We start from the raw sequence: 20,839 nt of genomic DNA, 5'->3' as shown, positions 1-20,839 counted from the left end.
TATATATATATGGTTTTGATTTCATTGGGACCGCTAAAGCGGGGATTATACTTGCAGACGCGTTTCGCGTGACGGTCTAAGTAAAAATCATTCACCTGTGGCACCCTTTCGGTGTCTAACTGGCATGCCACCCGAAGTGAGCACGAGGGCTAGGGAAGTCGAGAGGCAGAGGTCAGGTTCGAACCAAGGACCTTCCGGTCAGTAAATCCGTGCACTAACCACTGAGCCATCCAAACCGGTGCGCAAAAAAGTACACCATTCTCCTTGCATCAACATCATCAGCATGACATCAGCGTTCAACACTGATGCTTCACTGCCGTTTAAACACCTCATTGGAGGGAAGCTTGACGACTTTAAGCTGTTTTGCATTTACCAACACCCTTCATCAAGAGTAAACCTCGAGTATCACAGTACATATCTAAATTCTTTGCAACCTCAGTCTGCTATGCCCAGAGACGACAGATGATTATCAGTTCGTCGTTGAATACCGCTCATGAAATTTTGCAGCCTGAGCCACGACAACAGAATGACTTTACCGTCTTTTCCTCCATGAAGTCATCCGTCTCTCCCGGATAAGGGCAACAGTGTGCGCCTCGACAAACCATAACGGTTTTGATATCCCATCAAATGATTCAACTAATTTTCGATTCTACAAAGCGTGTCTCAGATAAGACTAGCTGGTACCATTCGAAACATTGTGTTCAAACAACTTTCGATATGAGTGACCACAGTAAATTTCGAGAGGAATCCTGTAGTTTGCCCCTGAGTTCGATTTAGACTTAGTTCACCGAAGGTGGATCTATTACCAATAACAATGAACAGAGCTATTGGTAACTGGAGCCAGACCCTCCGGATATGATAAACAGCATAGCTTACTCGAGCCTCGGGCTCCCCTCGGATTTCCAAGGCTTTATGACGAATGCTGACAGGAGAATTATTCAGTGACTAGAATCTTTGTTGAAATTCGTGGCCCCATTTAGTTTGGGCGGAAACTCCGTAAAACTGGATTTAAACATGTGCTAAAGCAAAAATTCGGAAATAAAAAGTTTAGACTAGCCCATCGATGACAGTTATCGTCCCCTTCGAATAATTGAGACCCCAAAAAAACGATCAAAGTGCGACAAAAAGCGTGGCAATAACAGACCTGACACCAGGATGTTGAATGATCTTTTTGATTGCGCCACACGGAAGAGGACCTGCAGAGACAGAAAGTGTGTGTGAGTACAAGTGACCACAGTTAAGATCGAAACGGTGTAACACAAATCTGAACCAATAAACAGATAATTTGTAACCCAATACGAAGTCTAGCAAAGTCTTCTGGAAGCAGTGATGGTCAAAAATCAGGCACATTTAGTTCAGTAACTGAATAACAATCGTAATTACACCACAAGAATGTGGTTGCATTAAGTTTGGCGCAGTGTCGATCATAGCAATTGGTTCACATGGAGTCAATTAATTCAAAAACACAGAGCAGTAGTCTACAGTCACAAGAACGACGGAGCAAAAAGGGGAGACTAGCTGTAGACATAGTGGAACACAGTGAGGCAAAGCGGTGTGAAATTCAGCTAAAAAAAGAAGCCAAGAAGCAGTTATATATAACATTACTCAAGAACGTACTGGTTCAGAAATCAAGCAGTCTTGAATGTAAACTATGGACGAGATAGTTTAAGTAGTTAGAGTGCCCAATCACTGACCGGAAGGTCCGTGGTTCGAATCCGACCTCTGCCTCTCGACTTCCACTGTCTAGGCTTGGGCAACCTAGCGGTACCCCAGACCTCGTGCGTCATTCTGGTAGCATGGCAGCTAGGCACCGGAAGGGTGTTACAGCTGAACGATTTGTTTACGAATGTAAATTATTCAATTCAAAGGGAAACCAAAGGAATGCGAAATTATTTTAAGCCCAATCAATCTCCGTAATAATGACCTTAGAGAACGGTTAAGCATTAGATGACAAGTAGACAGTAGGGCATTCATTGTCTGCGTTTTTGCAGTACTACCGAAGAATGCATGGAAGACTTCAAAGGGAATTGACGGGAAATACAAGGCTGATATAATCCAGTATGGAAATCTGTGATACCGCTACTTGAAACCACAGATAAACAGACAGCCAATATATGAACTGTTTTCCTTATAAAACAAACCCAGTACTGGTCCGTGATGAGCATACAAAGTTAGGGAGGAACTGGGAACAAGAAGTTTTGTAATAAAAAGTCTATACCCTCGCCAGCCTCGTGCCCGAGCTACCTGAGGGAGACAAAGAACGTGCAGCCAAAAGGTAGGTAGACGTATGATGCATTTGGAACGGACATATAAACAATGCGTCAAACATTGGCCCCAAGTCAGTCAGATAGGTTCTACGAACCAAAAAAGTAACGGACAACTTGTCGACCAACAAAATCACATCGATAACACAGATATATGCCAAGTGACAGGTCTGAAAGCACAAACTACGAATCCAACTGTCTAGGTCATTGCTGCAGACCAGCCAAACGAGGTTTGATGAGAAAAAACTAGTCAGTTCACTGGATATAGAGAAGCCTAATCATGATAGTCTCACATAGATAACGATTCTCTGTCGTTTGAAGGGGTTAATAGAAAATCAAGTATAGTTGATTCGATGAACTACCTCTACAAGCCAAGTTGAAAGCGTTTTATTAATCGTCAAACGGGTTGCACTGCTGGGCAGGCCAATGTGATGTGTGGTGAGAATACCGGCTAAATTAAGCCAAATGCTTTGTGAAAGTATAGACAGATAGATGAGCATAGGATGCTGTGTCAACCCATCATAAACGAGAAATTCACTTGAGTCTCCCGTGAAAACGAAATTGATTTGCAAATGAGTGTATTTGTCGAAATCAGTCCACTTTGGCCTCAAGTAGAAAATAAGGTTGAGGGAAACTCGGGGACTGCGCCCACCTGATGAGCCCCAAGGGCGAGAGAGGTCGTGGGCTGTCAAAGAGTTTTCAGCAACTAGGTGAATAGTTTCCTTTATGAAGGCAACCGAACTTACTCCCTTTTTCGTTAAAGAAACAAACAGAATAAGTTTTGTGTGCTTCAAACACAGAAAAAAATGCGCTCAGTCATAGCTTCAGAGGCTTGAGCGGCTTTCGACCGAATGATTTCATCTCAGAGAACTTTTCGTCCCAGCAGAGCATCAGGCGAATGAGCCAAGAAAGGCCAGAGTCTCATTAAATGGAGATTTCGTGATACGGTACGACAGTCATAGAAAAAAGCGATTCAATCGAGTTCCTGCGGCCGGGAAATCGGCCATTTCTATTTGGTCGATAAATCAATAGTATCATGGCCACAAAAGCCAGTGTAAGTTGGTGAACAGCCCCTGACTGATGATTGTGATCAACCGGGATGATCTGAAAGGCCAACAAAAGAGGACTTAAGTCCGCCGAAGGACTAGACGAGATCCTGTATAATGGACACAAACAGCACAGAAAGTGTTGCAGTTCCAGACAACAGCGAAAAGCAACGCGTGTGGAAGGGATCATTTTCCTATTTAGGTTTAAGCAACAGCCACAAGCAATCGTTCATCAATTGACGTGCTCTAACCGATCAAACACGTTTGTACTCAGCGTCCAGAATCGGGCGAATTAGGTCTAGCAGAAAGGAACGGGAAATTGTTTCTCCACATCGAGAAGTGAAATGGAAGTCTTGTTTAAGCACCTGGCGAACCTCCAAAAAGAATAGACAATAGAGAAGGGATGAGTACTCCAAACATCTGCGAATTACAACCAGCTGTGTCATCAAAGTAGGATGCGAAGTACAGGGGCAAGGTCCACAACGATCTGGTGAATAGGATGAGCACCGAACGAGGTTATTGAAAGACTCTTCGAAAGGGTTGTCGGCATTACCATGAAAACGAAGAGATGTAGCTTTGTGGACTGATGGAACATCCTTCCTTACGTAGAACCCAACTTTCACGCTCCTTATTATACAAAGAGCTTGAAGGGTTTTTCTAGTGTATCGTTCATCCGTCGATATTCGTTACCGGAATCAGACTTGGTGCGCATTATCGCGATAGCAAGTTCGCCATTGCAGCGGCGAGTATCTGCGCAAGGATACGTTTTCGTGTGGCTGACTGACATCGCCGGAGAATAAGACACATACACATAAGCCACTACTGGGGATCTTACGTTGCTTGCGATGACGAGAATTGGGTAGTGCATCGGGATAAGTGATCAGTACTACCAGGCAGTGAGAACTTCCATCGAAGATGGTCTCTGACAAATATCAATGAATGACCAATTCGTCACGTGAACAAAGGCTGGAGGAAAAGATATACATCACTCTAGTAATTTAAGTCACAAGTGACGTGGTCCAGCGTGACGGGCAGTCGCAATAATGCTCGAGTGGAACATAACATGGATATCCTATGATGATTCACTACAACGCTTAAGATAAAAAGTGTAAGCCTATTAGCAGCAGATATTTAGTGAAGTGGATAGTGTCATGGAAAGCGCGGAAGTAGAATCATGAAAGACATCGAGCTAGCTACAAGCTTCACATGAGTTTGCACCAGTCGAGAACCATATGCCACTGATAAAATTGCGTGAAATGTTGCAGTGGGTAAAATAGTTGTTTCGTCCTGAGGGTGCTTTACGTGACAGGAATTTCGTTTGCTGTGTAAAACTGACAAGTCCAATACTGGGCAATGCCAAACCTCGACCTCACAATACCACCCTTGCGCACGGTAAGTTTTTTGTATCAAAACGGGCGGGAACATACGGCACGAACATACTGGAAAACCGAACAGTTCAACAAAGTGAAGTTAATCAGAAGCCGCTGGTAGTGCCTAGTGGCGGGCATGCGTAAACAGATGGAGTGGGCTCAGTGGTCACAGCTCCGCAAGTCGCGCGCAGACGCGTCGATAGTAACTGGAAAATAGGTCGAATGGTCTGGAATCTATAATCCCACTCGGATCACTTAGTCCTTAAGAGACCATTTCTAAAATTAGATGCACTAAAAGCCCCATATGACGAGGTACCCATTAAGCCAGTTTGCACATACCCAAGAAGTAACCGACACAAATAAGGAGGACAGATTGGGCTACATTCGTCATTCGGTGTTCCAGACCATACGAGTGTAGACTCCATACCACTCATGCGGTCGACGAAAACTCTAGACAACCTGCTATTAGTTTGGTTCTTGTTGGGGCTCATCAAGTGGGCCTAGTTCAAGACGTTCCAACACTCTTGTTTCGGGGTCATTAACCAAACTGTGGCAAAAAATATTCACATAAATCTCTCAGCTAGAAGTGTAGTCAACAAAGTCTGTCAAAATCGGGGTAAATTCAGGGACAGGTGGAAACTGGGTACAATAGTTATCAACTCCAGAGGGAAGAAGACGACAGGTGAATAAGACTCGAGAAGTCCTTACCATAATGAATGTAAGAGAGTGAACAACAACACATGCACACGCGAATACGTACCATACGGGGTTGTTGGTGGATCTCGCTTCGCCACAATTATGGGTTCTAGCAATTCTTCACTGGTAGCGGCAGCGGTGATCGGCCAAATCTGGTATGCTCCATCACCGTATGCCACAGTGATCTCATTGGACTGAACCTCCGAAGCCGTTACACGCCAGGAAGCCCATTCCACAGGTTGATCACGGAGCAACAGGTGACTGATACGTGGAGGTGGGGGGACAGGAAGTGGGGGTTCAGCTTCCACCTGAAAAGGATGAACGTGATAAATAGCTGAATTCAGAGCGATCTGTGGAAGACATCTTGGGTGTTCGTCGTAGAAAGCACGGAATGGAAATAGCTTACAGTTATCGCACGGTTTTCAACTAGGTATGAAAGTATCTGAGTACGACACGAATGTATAAGCAGAGTTTAGCGTTCTTCACTTGACTTAACACTTGCAAGCAACGTCCAAGTCTGACCAAGCCGAACGCGGAAGAAATTTCGGCAAAATTCGGGTTTCAACTGGAGGCCCAGTGACAGGCGAAATTACTTGTGTGTGCGTGTGTAAACGTAACCTAAACGTCGAAAAAGTTGCGTGAAAGGCCTTGTTATTGACTCAGGAAGTGGGTTAAGCTGTTCTAATACAGTTGCCACGATGGCCAGCCAAGTCGGCTTTATATGCAATTGTTCACCTGTATCGAAGCACTCCTGGCTCAAGAGAACTGGAAAGTATCAAAGGTTAATGCAGGGAATATGAATTTAAGCTGCTTTTGATTTATTCAAAGAAAAATCTATCTCGACTATAGTGGAAAAGATAAGAATAAGACAGCCCAATGATTAGCTTACTTCAGGTTTCGTAAGGTCTAGACGTCGCAAACTCCGCGTGAACTCCTTCAATTTTATGGTCGTGCGTCTTTCCGACGATTCCTTGGCAGGAGTGGCGGGTGCAGGCTGTTGCGTTGGTTCGGAAGGCTGAGCAGAAGCAGATGCGGCCGCTGCTGATTCGGGCTCAGGATTCGTGACTTCATGAGTTGAGCCACCTTCGGCTGAAGTTTGCTGTTCATTCATGGTGACCCCGGGTTCTTCAACGATGGGTGTGGTCGCTTCCTGTTCAGCTGTCGGAGCAGACGGCGTAACGTCTGCGGTCGGAACCGACTCGGTACCAACGTTTTCTGGAATGGTTTGAGGAATAGCAACTGCAACGCATCCACCAGCATAGGCGATGAGCAGGTGATTACCCTCAGGCTGTAGCTGCAAGCTGACGATCGGAGAGTCCACTCCTAACTGTTCCCGCTTGTCCACAGGAACGCTTTAATCGAACATAAGTGAATTCAACAGGAAATGGAAATATAAAAGCTTGCCCACAAAACACAAGCCCAATGCAGCAAAGTGTCTAATTAAGTTAAACTATAAACTAGTTAAACTAAACTATAAAAACTAAAACTATAAACTGATAGGGCCCAAACCGAGCACTTGCGCAGTGAAATATAGGTTTCACTAAAGATGTTGTCGATGATGAAAGGAAATAAAGAACTGGGATAGAGAGCACAAACTACCAAACTAGGCCAATCGAGACAGAACCTAAGGAAACAAGGAGCTTACCTCTCCGAAACCATAGAACTGGTACATGAGGTGAGTGAGTGGTCACCAAGTGACAAACGCCCATTACTGATGGCGAGTTGGTAAAGTGTACCAGTGGATGATCCAACATAGACAATGCCATGACCCAATGCCAGGGCGGTGATTTGTTCTTGGTCCCTGAATTTGTGTGCGAGATAAAAATAACAACTAATTAACCCGAAAATGGCTACAACAACAGAGCTGTTGCCAAAAACGTGTGATTCACACAAATCAAATTTTCGGTACAGTGCATTTGAACAGTACCTAGAGCAGCAAATTCGGTTAATAGTCTGCTCCAGGACAAGCCAGAGGACAGTTGAACAGGCAAGCGAGTGAGTTGGCCGTGTGCCAATGATCGTGGGTAAAACAGGCGAAATCAAACAGAACGTGTGGACATTACCGGTAGTTGGCTACGTAGCTCAGTGGGGGAATCAAATAAAAAATACTCTTAAGAGTATCAAATCCCCGGATTTACGGACGAAAACCAAAGGATAATGTGCAGGGCTGAACACGTTACCATATTCACTCAACAACAAGGAAACCTTACCATAATGAGGAACTATCCAGGTACGCGCACGGTGTGCAAAAACAGCCAGCAGTTACTGGCTTGCGACTTACACTCAGCGAGTCCAGAAAATAACCCGACTGATAACCGCAAATCTCCACAAACTGAGTATTCAGGTAGGTCATGAAAGCGGTGGGAGACTAGGGAATATGCCAACCTGACGAGCCTCGAACAAAGCGGAGCCGGACTACCGAATTACCTTTGTTGGCCTCGTAAATGGTGCATTAAACTTCAATACCCCCGCCAGAACAAGGATATACCTTTCCTAGAGTCAAGTAGACGAGCATTTGTTGATTCTAACGCAGCCCAATTCGACGAAATCTCAGGAACCAGATGAAACCGACAGTGGCAACTGACCAAACTTTGGATATTGACCGATACAGATGAATGAACAATGTTGAAAGCATAGGAAAACCATTTCGGCTCACGAAGCCTCTTGGAAATGCCCAGTAAATGAAGCCGAAGAGGAACAAAATATCCTTCGGGCCTCAAACGTAGAACACTGGAAAACCGAACTGAACATTTTGAATAACCATATAACTGGGTTACCAGCTTCTGCTGTCGTATTGTCCAACGCTCGTGGAATAAGGAATAGTGAATGTCGCACTGTATTTGGCCTTGGAGACATATGGACATCCCTCGTCAGGAGTGTTCTGATCCCTAAAACCACCCGAATGCTCTGCTCAGAAGCAGGCGAAGCGTCTTCAATCAATGTCGAACCTATTGACGTCGATTCCGAATAAGTTTATCCCAACTGATCGTACAGGGTACACCACAGCCAACGTACAAAACGAAAGGCCATGATGAGAACGCCAAATTCCGTTGTAATAAAAGTTCAGAATTACGTCTCAACACCCTCACCATCAACTGCAGAAGAGCAAACCCTCGACTCCCCTGCCGTACAACCACAATTTACTTGAATGCCTTATCATTATCAAATGAGTGAAAGCAGCCGAAGAAATTACCCAGTGCTAGCCCACCACAATCATAATAAAATAACGATCATTCAGCTGTAACACCATTTCGGTGCCCAGCTGCCATGCCACCCGAAGGGAGCACGACGGCTGGGATACTGTCAGGTTGCCCAAGCCTAGACAGGAGAAGTCGAGAGGCAGAGGTCGGGTTCGAGCCACGGACCTTCGGGTCAGTAGATTCGCGCTCTAACCACTCGATCCGTCCGCTGCTGCTTCCACCACAACCATGCACGTTCCCATTCATTCACACAATCCGGATAGAAGCTGACGGTCACGCCAGTGCCACCAATTATCAGTCACATCTTGCAGCGTTTTCAACCACGCGGACTCCAGCCCGGAAGATGGCTCACACCGAGAGTACCCAGGTTTCCTTGATCGCTCTCATGGCCTTCCGCAAGGTCAAACATTGACCACCACCCTGAAATCGACACGGAAAGCAGCTGTATCGTCGGTAAACCATCATTCGACATGCGCGAAATGTAGCTAAAACGGACCTTTTGGGCTGTACACATTCTTCCGCTGAACCATATGTTGCACAAACAATAGTTTTCTAATTGTCTTGTCACTAATTCGCCGGCAACAGTCTATATGAGACAACGCTCGTCGAAGACCTGGAGACGTCCCAGTTTCACTGCTTGCGCAGGCTAAATCTCAACCATGGAGCGGAACCGGTACTATGACCCAATATACACGTCTTTCAAGATTCAAGAATATGCTGCTTTTGTTGCCCTAGGTTTAATAAATCAGCAAACGTGCACTGCCCTCATTAGTCATACTACATTCGGAACCTATATGAATTCCGGCATACGTGAAATCCTTCTTCGATTGTAAATAGCGTGTTCAGTGACTGCATGACCGAGAACACGGCCTTACACTGTGTGCAAAGCGTACGTCAAAGGACCGGATAACTCAGATCAGTTCGTCTAAAAAACTCTTTAAAAAGGACGACCTTGTCCGCATGTTCCAGACCAGCGAGGTTTTCGTTGGAAGCTTTTTGAAAACTTCCTGGTGTTTGTCCATCTCTTCGACTGATTATTACAAGCTTTTGAAAAGCTCTCTGTACTCTATACACCCGTAAGCCTGAAAATTACAGAGATATTAGTAATATACCACTCACAAGGTTGCTGAAAATCCATCGACAGCCCACGACCGGTTTCACCCTTCTTGGGGCTCATCAGGTAGGCGCAGTCCCCGGGTTTCCGTCAACCTTATGTTCTACTTGAAACCAAATTGCACGAAATTAGCGAATATACACTCATTTGCAAACTAATTTGGTTCCTTCGAGAGACTCACCTGGAACCCAGCTGAATCTCTCTCAGTTGCCTGAGCATGTTTCAGTCGCCACGATATTTGAAATATCGCGATACATGTATGTATGTAATGCGCTACCCATAAGGTTGCTGAAAATCCATCGACAGCCCACGACCGGTTTCGTTCTTTTTGGGGCTAATCAGGTAGGCGCAGTCCCCGGGATTCCGTCAACCTTATGTTCTACTTGAAACCAAATTGTACGAAATTAGCGAATATACACTCATCTGCAAACTAATTTGGTTCTTTCGAGAGACTCACTTGGAACCCAGCTGAATCTCTCGCTTATGATGTTCTCAGGCAACTGAATGTGCTGCACCAGGCCGCAGATGAGTGTATATTCGCTAATTTCGTGCAATTTGGTTTCAAGTAGAACATAAGGTTGACGGAATCCCGGGGACTGCGCCTACCTGATTAGCCCCAAAAAGAACGAAACCGGTCGTGGGCTGTCGATGGATTTTCAGCAACCTTATTAGTAGTACATTACAAATATACGTGTATCGCGATATTTCAAATATCGTGGCGACTGAAACATGAGGCGGCCTGGTGCAGCACATTCAGTTGCCTGAGAACAACATAAACGAGAGATTCAGCTGGGTTCCAGGTGAGTCTCTTGAAAGAACCAAATTACAGAGATATTACTTTAGTTCCGGACCATGGGAGGTTCGCGTGCTCGGCAAGCATGGTTATGAGAACACACCGATCAAGAGTCAAATGTACCTTGAACTGGAGAGAGCTCAGCGGGTAAGGGTCGAAATTACTGATTAAAGGGTTCATGGATCAAACCAAACTTCGGCATCTCCACTGCTCCTGCCTAAGTTTGGGCAACATGACAGCACCTCACCCATTATAGGACATCACAGCTAAGCATTCCAAGTGTTCCAGCCGAAAGATTCTTCGCCTTCGTCACCTTACAGAGATTTCTGAAACACTGACTCCAGAGCAGCAAGCGGGATTCTGTACCGGTATGAGTTGCGTTGATCAAATCTCCGCCATAAGTATAAGTGATCCATAATTCCTGGATTTTGAGGCGCACTTGCCTCGGTTGACCGATCTGTTCTCCTTGACACGCTTGCCCAACAAAAAATGTCCCGGAAGTTCGTGAACATAATAAGATCTTTGTATTCGAAGACTTCCAAAGGCTTTCTGGCCTAAAGTGGTGTCCGTCAGAGATGTCCACTTTCCCTATTCCAATTCAACTTCGTGATCCATGAAGTCATGAGACGAACGCTGGAAGGTCCCCGAAACCCTGGTGTTCAAATAGCCTGTGATGAAAATCTTGTCGATCTGGAATTTCAGACGAATCGTTCTCACCTTCGAAGGGGAGTAGAAGTATTCTTGGATGGACCGACCAAAGTCATCCTGTCCTTTGGTATGCACTTTGCACCCAAATTGTAAGCTCGAGCTCCAGAACATGAAGTCACTGAACACGCCACTTATATTCCAGGGAGAGGCACCGGATGGTGTGGAGAGTTTTACACATTTTGGAAGTCATATTAGTTCTGATTTTTGTGTGACAGATGAGGTCAATGCACGAATATGCAAGGCTAGGGTCGCGTTTGCTAATTTGAGACACCTATGATGTCAAAGCGGTGTATCCCTGAACCTCAAGGGACGTGTGTATCAAGCTACAGTGCGGGCTGTTTTGTTGTACGACTGAGGCTTGGCCTATTCGAGAGGCGGAACTGAGACCTCTTCAGGTGTACGAGAATCTATGTTTCAGAACCACAGCTCGTGTGGGTTGATGTCGGCGCATCCGTAACGAGGCAATTAGAAGGCTAGTTTTCGGTTGTACAACGGATACTTTCATTCAAACAATGTGTCCAGCACCATAAGCTGCGTTGGTTGGAAGATGTGTTGCTGAAGGGAATGCTGGTTTCCGTGTCCAACTCAGAGTGACGGAAGCAGATAGGTGGCCAACCTTTGACCTGGCAAACGAGAGGATGAAGATTACGAAATCCTTAAGTGCTGTCGGCGCCACTCGCCTTGCAGCATGGCGACCACGTGTTCCCCATTGCGCCTGGTTGGAGACACTGCAAGATATGTTTGCCAACCGATATCAGTGGTGTTATTGCTGTCAGTTTGTATCTAGCTTGCCTGAATGAGTGTCTGGAGATGTTGGCACCTAGGAAACATTTGTAGCAAATCAGCGCCAATTCACTTCCCATTCCAACTTCACGATAAGGCCTTCGAATAAATCGAAGATGTACGGCAGCGGAGCATTAGTGTTGAACACTGACGTCATGCTGTCGATGTTGATGATGAGCACGTAGTACCACCGTTCTGTCTGAACTTGTTACAGCGAAGTTAGCAGTGCCGTCACAGGAGGAATCCGCCTCACTGAGCGAGGATGTGGCGATCATGTTGCAGTACCGATTGACATCCTACGTTGATGTTTAAAGACGATCCCGATAAATTCGCCCAACTTCTGCATGTGTTTTCCTATCAGTTGCTAAGATGGTATTCCACCATTTACGTGGTCCAGGAAACCGAAGACAGAAGCGAATTCGGACGAGTACATGATCACACTCAATACAGGTATCCAAAAGGAGCGGTAGTTGGTTATCAATCCACACTCTCCCTAATTTTGGGTGGTATGAGCAACTTGGGTAAGTAACCGGCATGTAATCAGGCGATTTCTGAAGTTATTAATGTATGAAAACAGTCTGCGGTCAGTACAGAGTTGAAGCATTTGTTTGTCTGTGTGTACCGAGTCTAATTCAAGTAGACCCACCAACTGAGTCTCAAATAGACTGGTCAGTCCATGTGCGCATTCAAATATCTTGCAACATGAGCGATAACTGAGCTTTTAGCCTGCCGTAGCAGAGCACTTGAGGTATCGTGAAACCTGTCTATAATGGAGTCAGTTACAGCCGTTTCGAGCGTAAGTGGATACTAGGAGGTGGAAGTGATTAGTTGCCCGCTTGTGGGGCCTCTTCAACAACGTTATAGACGGACCATACAGAGGCGACTATCAACGGATATCCAGTCAAGCAAGGATTTTTCTGGCCGCTGACTTGGAACTCTATGCATCCTGTCGCAGCGGTCTCTGGATCGCCAGAGGTGCGCAGCCAGAAGAGAGCTGTTAGGCGGATTCCGGCGCCAAAATCGCTTCACCGCTAACAGCTAGGCGCTGCCGGGGCCCAGAAGCCTAACCGGCACGCGGATGGCCAGATAACCGGGCTGTTTGCCGACCATCAAGGCGAGCTCTGATCGGCCGAAAGTCCAAGCCCAACAGCTTATCATGATTCCGTATCCACCGAATGCCGGTTGTCAGTGACGCGTCTAGAAGACGTCCAGATTTCCAGCATGTCGCCTCATAAACCCTAAATACGACGCGCCATATGTTTTTGACTTGGACATGGGCGTTCGATACACCCGTGGTGGTTCTTTTGACGAAACCGCTAGCTTGGAAATATCAGACCGAGGTTATGCTGTCGACAATGATGATGGGACCGAGAACTGAGCTGAGGCATTATACAAAGTGTTGGCTCAATGACTGCACTTGGATCTCGAATTATCAGTTCTGATACACATCAAGATAAAGCGAATCAGGTGTGGGAGCAACAACGGATTGTTGTCCTGCTTGCTTCAGTGTGCAAATACCAAAAGCAGCAACTAGGCCGGCCACTTATGCCTGAAGATTGATTTCGAGATGCCACGGGCTAACTCATGTGCTGCGGCCAAGGTCGATGCAACAGGATAGGCGTCCTCAGTATCAACGAATGAGCCTACAACGAAAGTTAGTAATGAAGTAGAAGAGGAGGAAGAAAAAGAAGCCTCGTCTACCGCCCTGATGTATGCAAGAAGGCGATCGGGCTAATGACACCCCGAGATGGCTGGTGTAATAAATAGTAATAGCTCATCAGTAACAACCTTTAGGTGCATGACTGCCATGACGAGTTCGTCTCTTCAGAATGCCAGAGTCATTTCGGAAGAAAACTATCTTTAACCGTCGGACAGGTTCCTGGATGGCACCAATGAATTCAGCAATCAACGGTAGTTCGGGTCCTGAAGGTTACCTAACTCCATATACTGTCGTACACTTGAATTTGTACCAGTAGGCCAAGTAGCGACATTCATGGAAGGCCGCGGCATCTGATCAGATCCAGTGGAATGTGGGAATACCCGTGAATGAAAAATGCCTTCGAGCCTCGTTTGAGCTCTTTTTCGCGCCAACTAGACAGGCAAACAGCTACGCGCAGTAATGGGATCGTCTTCGCATGACTTTAAAAGCTATGAAGTAGAAGTGATCTTTGGATATCTGCTCAGACCACTTCTTTAGAATCGGATCCTTTAGAGATGAAAACTGTGTTGAATAAGCCTGCTGCGATCATATCGCAGTATTGACTTCGGAAAAAACCGAAGCCACTTGGCCACATGGTGTCTCCAGCATGCACGCCAACTTTCAACGCAGATATACCACATCGCCATTAGTATAGGTGGCGTGGTTCAATCACTGCCTGCCGCCTGATGTGGAATGTCCATGTGAATTCGGATCATGCGCTTGCCCGTTGGTGCTTCCATTTGCGTCTTTCACCTGGCCAATGAGCCCTCGGGCTCTCGAAACCAATTATTGGAATTCTCTTCGGACAGTAGGTCCACTAAAGTTGACTCTTATTGGGAAGCACCAATCGCAACCTTCCAAGATATTAGGGGTTCTGCTTGTGGAGCGGCGCAGTTACCTAGACTTCCAGTAACACTGAAACTGCTCAAAGCTCCTGAGTGAGGGTGCAAAAACTGGGGCTGAGCAATTCGATGAACTATCAATCGCTAAGTGGAAACATCTGCATGGATCGAGGGGATTGGTGGTACGGGAAACTGAGAAGATTGAAGCGACAAATTTTGGAAATGTTCGACAACTAGTTCAACTGATACATGCAAGACTCAAAAAGAAATGTGGTGAGCGAATGACCCTGACAAAAACGGCTAGCTTATCTCTAAAAGTGACTTATGAATAGGTGGGTTGAACACCCTCAAAAATGCAACCGATCACCTGCAAATGCTCAAACCGATCCTCAACCTACAACGGAGCACCGGAAAGCGAACTTCGAAACTTTGATAACTTCGGAGACATGCGAATGCCTCTTCTCTCTCAAATGTCACCGAGTTGCTGGTCCTGACGAACTCACACCCGCTTTGTTTAAAGATGGCGGTGAAATCATCGGTCGATGGTTGGTTTGTTTACCCGTCTGGATGTTAGAGAACATAGAAGCATCTATGCCCCCCCTCCAATCGGTGAAGGAAACTGCGGCAGTTACAACCACTGCACGACGAGTACGCGGTTATTACAACTGACAATGGTGATGATGATGAGGCATCTATGGTGAGGCAATATTAGGGCACTGAATATGACAGTAAAACTGTGTCGCTTATTTTACGTCCCATGATGGCGCATGAAAAGGGGACCCAAAAACAGTTGGATGGATTCCGGTCGGCTGCACGCCAATGGGTACCCTAAGTCTTAGTGTTCATTGAATTCAGAGTTGCGCCCGATTTTTTCAACTGGTTTGTTCCCCCCACGACTGTACAACAGAGTATGTCCTTGGTATTGACACACTTGCAATAATAGCCCCTCGTCTGTAGAACCTCTTCGGTGCCTTGTTGCCATAACACCCGGAAGCACAAGGGTACTGATATCAGTACCCAGTATCAGTTGAAGACCTGTGTCCGAGACCAGAGACGGCCAGCGTCAACGGATTCGCGATCAGGTGGCCGCCAAATGGGACTTCGATTAGGTAAAGGGTGTTGCACCAAAAATGTATCTATGCCGAACTATCATAGACAAGAAACTGCTATTTCCCACACATGATTCCGCGTGTTTCAGAAGAGGCGCATGTGTTTTGTGACTTCAAGTCCGACTTCACCCAGACAGTCCGACTATACATTTGGAGGTGAGCATCTTGGCATGCTTGTGTTGGGGTAATAATAGTTATCCTCACCTCTCCAGTTTACTCTTTTCAAACCATCATACCTTTCCATGGCTGCAGGGCATGGATTAAGTGTTTTTGACAACGTAAACATTGCACTCGAAAATATAGCTTTGATCCCTGCCTGCGCAGCCAAAAAATAACCCAGGAACTTGCGCAGAATTTCGACGGGATGCAAGCAAACAGAATATCCTGTTTTCGAGGTCGAAACTGCATTCCAAGGGTAGTTATGGCATGCTGCTAGCGGACCTGCCTCGATGAAACCGGGCACTCCATTATGAAAGCAAACAGAAGCGTTATGAAAGAAATCGTTCGGCTGTAACACCATTACGGTGCTAAGCTGCTATGCCACCCGAATGAAGCATGAGATATTACTACATTCAAGTACCCTTTCCAAAAAGCGGTTCATTCCGGTAATCCTGTCCCGATTTAGTATCAGCAGCCGATGTTTTTGAATAATGCTAGGGATTCAGCTGCCGTATAACCCTAGGGAAGCAACTGGGATGAGACATGGAGAGGTTGCTGGGCAGGATAGGTCAAAAAGCCATGTCCGGTTCCGAACCATGGACCACCTGGTTAACAGTTTTGCACTATAACGGCTGAACTATCTCACCCGACTGCAGCTCTATGACGTTTTAACAAAAAACTTCAGCAATCTAAAATGTGGGAGTCGTGAGTTGACAATCCAAAGGGTTCATCATCATTCCGCTGTAGCACCCTTTTGGTGCCTAACTGCCATGCCACCCGTAGGAAACATAACAGCTGGGATGCTGCCAGATTGCCGAAGCCTAGACGGGGGAAGTCGAGAAGCAGAGTTCGGGTTCGGTTAGCAAATTTGCGCTTTAACCACTGAGCTATCTCACCCCCAAAGGCTTACACATAGTCAACCGAATGGCATGTGTGAAGAAGCAGACCAGTCGAATGGTTGCGAATGTTCCACCCATCTCTTGCTTAGACTCACGTTATTTTCGGGAACGGCTAACCTTGTTAGCATATACTGTGCAAAACAGTTTCTTGACGCCATTAGCTACCTGAACAACCGACCTCTGTTTGAGCTGATGAATGATCGAATAAGCCCTAAGGGATCCGCTGTCCGGCTACTATTGCGCGCTTACTCCCGGATCCAATTATCGGAAAGTGAGTGCCCAGGACTGGGATGCTGATTGCCGAAGCCTAGACGGGGGAAGTCGAGAAGCAGAGTTCGGGTTCGGTTAGCAAATTTGCGCTTTAACCACTGAGCTATCTCACCCCCAAAGGCTTACACATAGTCAACCGAATGGCATGTGTGAAGAAGCAGACCAGTCGAATGGTTGCGAATGTTCCACCCATCTCTTGCTTAGACTCACGTTATTTTCGGGAACGGCTAACCTTGTTAGCATATACTGTGCAAAACAGTTTCTTGACGCCATTAGCTACCTGAACAACCGACCTCTGTTTGAGCTGATGAATGATCGAATAAGCCCTAAGGGATCCGCTGTCCGGCTACTATTGCGCGCTTACTCCCGGATCCAATTATCGGAAAGTGAGTGCCCAGGAATTAGAATGTGGTGTTGAAGCAGTATGCAAAATGAGGCTTATTTCACTCCAGTCAGAACCGTTGTTTACCGTAGGAGTTCCGAAAGGTCTCAAACCAACATTCATCCTCTTGTGGCTCACTTTCGTCTTCCTCCGGTTGTAGACGACGTTGTTCTCGTCTAAATCACCTTAACTCATCTCAATAATTCATCTCATTAGGTTGTTTGTGAACTAGTCAGCACGCTGAAGACTGATCTTATGAACATCCATGACTGGGACTCATCAGACGCGGCTAAAGTGTATTCAAACACCAGCAATTTCCACTCGCTCTTCGCCGTTTCACCTTCAACCACCCTTCCTCGGTGGTCTCTCGCTCCCGTCTGGTAAGTCAGTTCCTTACTGGTGGATTTCTAATAATCTGGTTGTCACAAGTTCAACCAGACACGGTTTGGTATGCGCTTCACACTTGCAAAGTAATTCTGCAAGACTGGGTGGGATCAAACGCAAACCTCATGTTATCAGACCAGCCAATCGACGTGGAAGATAAACTTTTTTACCCGGGCAGCTGTGTTAATTCCGGCAGACCGGCTAAAGACGAGATTTCTCGAATCAGAAAGGCTAGGACAGTTTCCGACAACCTACGTGACGTGAGTCTGTCCGTCGAAGGCAGAGTATATACTACGACATTGCGATTCACGCTGCTTTATGGATCAGCAACATGGTCTCAGGCACAGAGGACGTACGGGAGCTGTCAGTTTGGAAATTTGTGTCTTAGAAGTATTAACCGAGTGTGGTATAAACATAGGATTAGCAGCGCTGGGGTACCCCCAAATCTGAGCTATCTCACCCCCAAAGGCTTACACATAGTCAACCGAATGGCATGTGTGAAGAAGCAGACCAGTCGAATGGTTGCGAATGTTCCACCCATCTCTTGCTTAGACTCACGTTATTTTCGGGAACGGCTAACCTTGTTAGCATATACTGTGCAAAACAGTTTCTTGACGCCATTAGCTACCTGAACAACCGACCTCTGTTTGAGCTGATGAATGATCGAATAAGCCCTAAGGGATCCGCTGTCCGGCTACTATTGCGCGCTTACTCCCGGATCCAATTATCGGAAAGTGAGTGCCCAGGAATTAGAATGTGGTGTTGAAGCAGTATGCAAAATGAGGCTTATTTCACTCCAGTCAGAACCGTTGTTTACCGTAGGAGTTCCGAAAGGTCTCAAACCAACATTCATCCTCTTGTGGCTCACTTTCGTCTTCCTCCGGTTGTAGACGACGTTGTTCTCGTCTAAATCACCTTAACTCATCTCAATAATTCATCTCATTAGGTTGTTTGTGAACTAGTCAGCACGCTGAAGACTGATCTTATGAACATCCATGACTGGGACTCATCAGACGCGGCTAAAGTGTATTCAAACACCAGCAATTTCCACTCGCTCTTCGCCGTTTCACCTTCAACCACCCTTCCTCGGTGGTCTCTCGCTCCCGTCTGGTAAGTCAGTTCCTTACTGGTGGATTTCTAATAATCTGGTTGTCACAAGTTCAACCAGACACGGTTTGGTATGCGCTTCACACTTGCAAAGTAATTCTGCAAGACTGGGTGGGATCAAACGCAAACCTCATGTTATCAGACCAGCCAATCGACGTGGAAGATAAACTTTTTTACCCGGGCAGCTGTGTTAATTCCGGCAGACCGGCTAAAGACGAGATTTCTCGAATCAGAAAGGCTAGGACAGTTTCCGACAACCTACGTGACGTGAGTCTGTCCGTCGAAGGCAGAGTATATACTACGACATTGCGATTCACGCTGCTTTATGGATCAGCAACATGGTCTCAGGCACAGAGGACGTACGGGAGCTGTCAGTTTGGAAATTTGTGTCTTAGAAGTATTAACCGAGTGTGGTATAAACATAGGATTAGCAGCGCTGGGGTACCCCCAAATCGCTTTCGGAAAAATGTACTTTTCTACACACACTCCATAGGTTGCACTGGTCAGGTCACTTACTCCGCATGCCAGAGGAACGTGTTCCACAGGGCTCTTTTTAGCTCATTCACGTGCTGGGTGGAAGCAACTGACAGGTAGACAGTCAATGAACTGACAAAGAAGTATCAGAGCACTAACTAGTTAACCCAGTCGAGTTGACAACGGCCGCCTCCCTGGATACAGAACGCGGGACTCAGCTTATCAAAGGTAGATGCAGCTCACTCACGCAGTCAGTAGAGCTCGTGTACCAAAGCCTTACCTTTCAATGCGTAGCTATCTAGCTTCCCGTCCCTTCAAATATCCAGTGACTGAATACGAAACGACTTATCAACCTACGGCCTCCAATGCTTGGCTTTACCTCCCACTCTCATTTGCCAGTGACCGAGACTGTGGCAGACGGAATCAACGCACCCTTGGCACATGGCCTATAGCTAATGATCCAAACTGGCTGAACGTTCCCTATCGGCAAACGGAGCCCAAACACAAATAATCCTTATAGTGACCTCAAGCTGCTTTGTTCATCCGGAACTCCATAAATCATCAGTGACTGCCACATCATGTGGGGACACTGGTGCTTCACTGTCGAACAACCATGCCATCTAATTTCAAGAAAGCCTCAAAATGGAAAGAAATGGGGCAGGAGGGAGCTAGGGCTAGCCTACCACGAACATCCGAAGTATCTACGCCCCCAGCATTCAGTCAGGCAATCTGGATAGAAATGATATCATGCATGCTACTGACACCGGTTAGTCGTCATATCATTTAGTATTTCCCACTCAGCATACGGAAGATCACATAGACCCCATCCTGGAAAGCAAGTAACACTAACAGCACTCTAACTTTTCATAACTCCCCTCACTTCTTTCTACCATGTAACACTTTGTCCACCCCCTGTGTTTCTACCACTCCAAATTAGGCAAGGACGAAAGCACTTGCTTGGGCAGGCGGTAACTCGGCGTGATTAACACATGGGCCAGCAACCTTAACTTGCCGTGATGAGTGCATTCTTTGAGGGAAGTATCTACTGCTTCACCAGAACTTCTGATCATCCCATTTCGAATTCCAGACAATTTCACTCAAAGTTTTGAGGAATCGGTGGTCCCAGATCACCCACCCGAAATGGAAAGTTTCAAGGCTCTACAGCATTACAACCCATACTTCTGCCTAATATAGGCGTCCTTTAAGACCCGGTGGAATGCCCTCTTGATGCCACAAGTGGAGCGAATTGCGAAGCGCAATTTTGTCCTTCGTCCATACTACAATAAGAGGCAATTCGACTTCCGGGATAGTCAGTGTTCCGCAACGTAGTGTCACCTCTTGAATTCTTAGAAGCGTACTCAAGAACTGTATGTCCTGCAGCATGAATTCGTGGGCGGGAAGTGCATACCGAGCGACTGGATGCTCTTGAACAGCTTTTCAAGCTATGCTTGTAACCCTCCTCTCTTTCAAAAATGAGTCATCCGCATATTCCAGGAAGACACGGTCATCATTCGGAGATCTGAACACGGGGGGGGGGGGG

General features: G+C 46.3%; 1 protein-coding gene across 1 annotated transcript in view; it reads right to left on the bottom strand.

Annotated features, from left to right (window-relative positions):
* Positions 1-20,839, bottom strand: part of T265_02233 (hypothetical protein) — a gene marked incomplete at both ends in the record, with an annotated part of 46,537 nt that overhangs the window by 13,624 nt on the left and 12,074 nt on the right. The window contains 3 exons of the mRNA XM_009166421.1: positions 5,441-5,684; positions 6,266-6,728; positions 7,022-7,177. Of these exons, the coding sequence (XP_009164685.1) occupies positions 5,441-5,684; positions 6,266-6,728; positions 7,022-7,177 (863 nt within the window). The remainder of the gene's footprint in view (positions 1-5,440; positions 5,685-6,265; positions 6,729-7,021; positions 7,178-20,839) is intronic.

Source organism: Opisthorchis viverrini (assembly GCF_000715545.1).
Source record: "Opisthorchis viverrini unplaced genomic scaffold opera_v5_27, whole genome shotgun sequence".
In the NCBI taxonomy this organism is placed as follows: Eukaryota; Metazoa; Platyhelminthes; class Trematoda; order Opisthorchiida; family Opisthorchiidae; genus Opisthorchis; species Opisthorchis viverrini.
This window is presented reverse-complemented; position numbering and strand designations above follow the sequence as displayed.